A 912-nucleotide genomic window follows, 5' to 3' on the forward strand; every position below is an offset into this window, starting at 1 on the left:
GAGGTTTTAACCAGCACCATGTGATTGATTCGGTTCAGTGAATAGATGCTTTCCACATTTGATTATGTAAATAACAGCTATAAACCACCAAAGTCTTCTCTTGAACAACAAAATGCATTTATTGCAGCCAGAAATTGTCCATACATATCACTATTAACAATAATTGCTCTATAGAAACAGAGAATAGGATAAAGCAAGTAACAAAAGGGAGGAAGCAGCAGTCAGGCGCAGCGCGCGTTCACAGAAGCCGAACAGTCTTTCCAGTGACGGTCAGATAATCTTCATCAGCAAGTGCTCTGAGAGCCTCTTCGAACATGTCCTTTGTGATGGCCTGAAATGGGAGGAAAATGTTTAAGTTAAGATTTTCCTTGGGCTTCAGGCTTGCATATATAGTGTGTGTCTATGCATTATTAAAATAATTACAGGAAGGCATACCGCTTCTGACTGGCCACGAAGATCATCAAACAGCTGCTGGTACTTCATAGCTGGTGTTTTGCCCTTTGATTGGATGAGTTTCTTCAGAGCCTGAGCCACTTCCTCCTTACGCTTGCGTGCTGTAGCACTCATCCCTGTCCAGAAACAACCAATCAAAACCAGCAGACTCTCTTCAAGTTGCATATAACATCCACAGGTACTAGTCAAGGCATAATAAAGGGATAAGTTGGGAAACTTTAATTACATTGATTTATTCCTACTTTATTAATTAAAAATATTTTAAATTGTTCTTTTATTGAGACATAGCAGTGGTCTGCACAAGCATTCATATCTTTACAGAAACAACCAATTAAAACCATGACAGCAAATCTGCATACAACATTAACAGTTACTAGTTAAGGATAATTGATGAAATGCCTGTGCAAAGAAAACACCGCCACACGCTCGCATCACGGTACTGTCGTGAACGCGCATCCA

The 912-nt window shown here is 39.9% G+C and overlaps 1 protein-coding gene across 1 annotated transcript; it reads right to left on the reverse strand.

The window, feature by feature from the left end:
* Positions 1 to 92: 92 nt before the first annotated feature.
* Positions 93 to 576, reverse strand: LOC107580941 (DNA replication licensing factor mcm4-like). The gene is made up of 2 exons (XM_016266551.1): positions 436 to 576; positions 93 to 331 (listed from the first exon to the last, which is right to left on the reverse strand). The coding sequence occupies exons 1-2, from the start codon at positions 565 to 567 to the stop codon at positions 239 to 241; spliced, it is 225 nt and encodes a 74-aa protein (XP_016122037.1). The 5' UTR covers positions 568 to 576; the 3' UTR covers positions 93 to 238.
* Positions 577 to 912: the final 336 nt, after the last annotated feature.

This window comes from Sinocyclocheilus grahami, unplaced genomic scaffold (genome assembly GCF_001515645.1).
Source record: "Sinocyclocheilus grahami isolate Dianchi unplaced genomic scaffold, SAMN03320097.WGS_v1.1 scaffold53417.1, whole genome shotgun sequence".
NCBI lineage: Eukaryota > Metazoa > Chordata > Actinopteri > Cypriniformes > Cyprinidae > Sinocyclocheilus > Sinocyclocheilus grahami.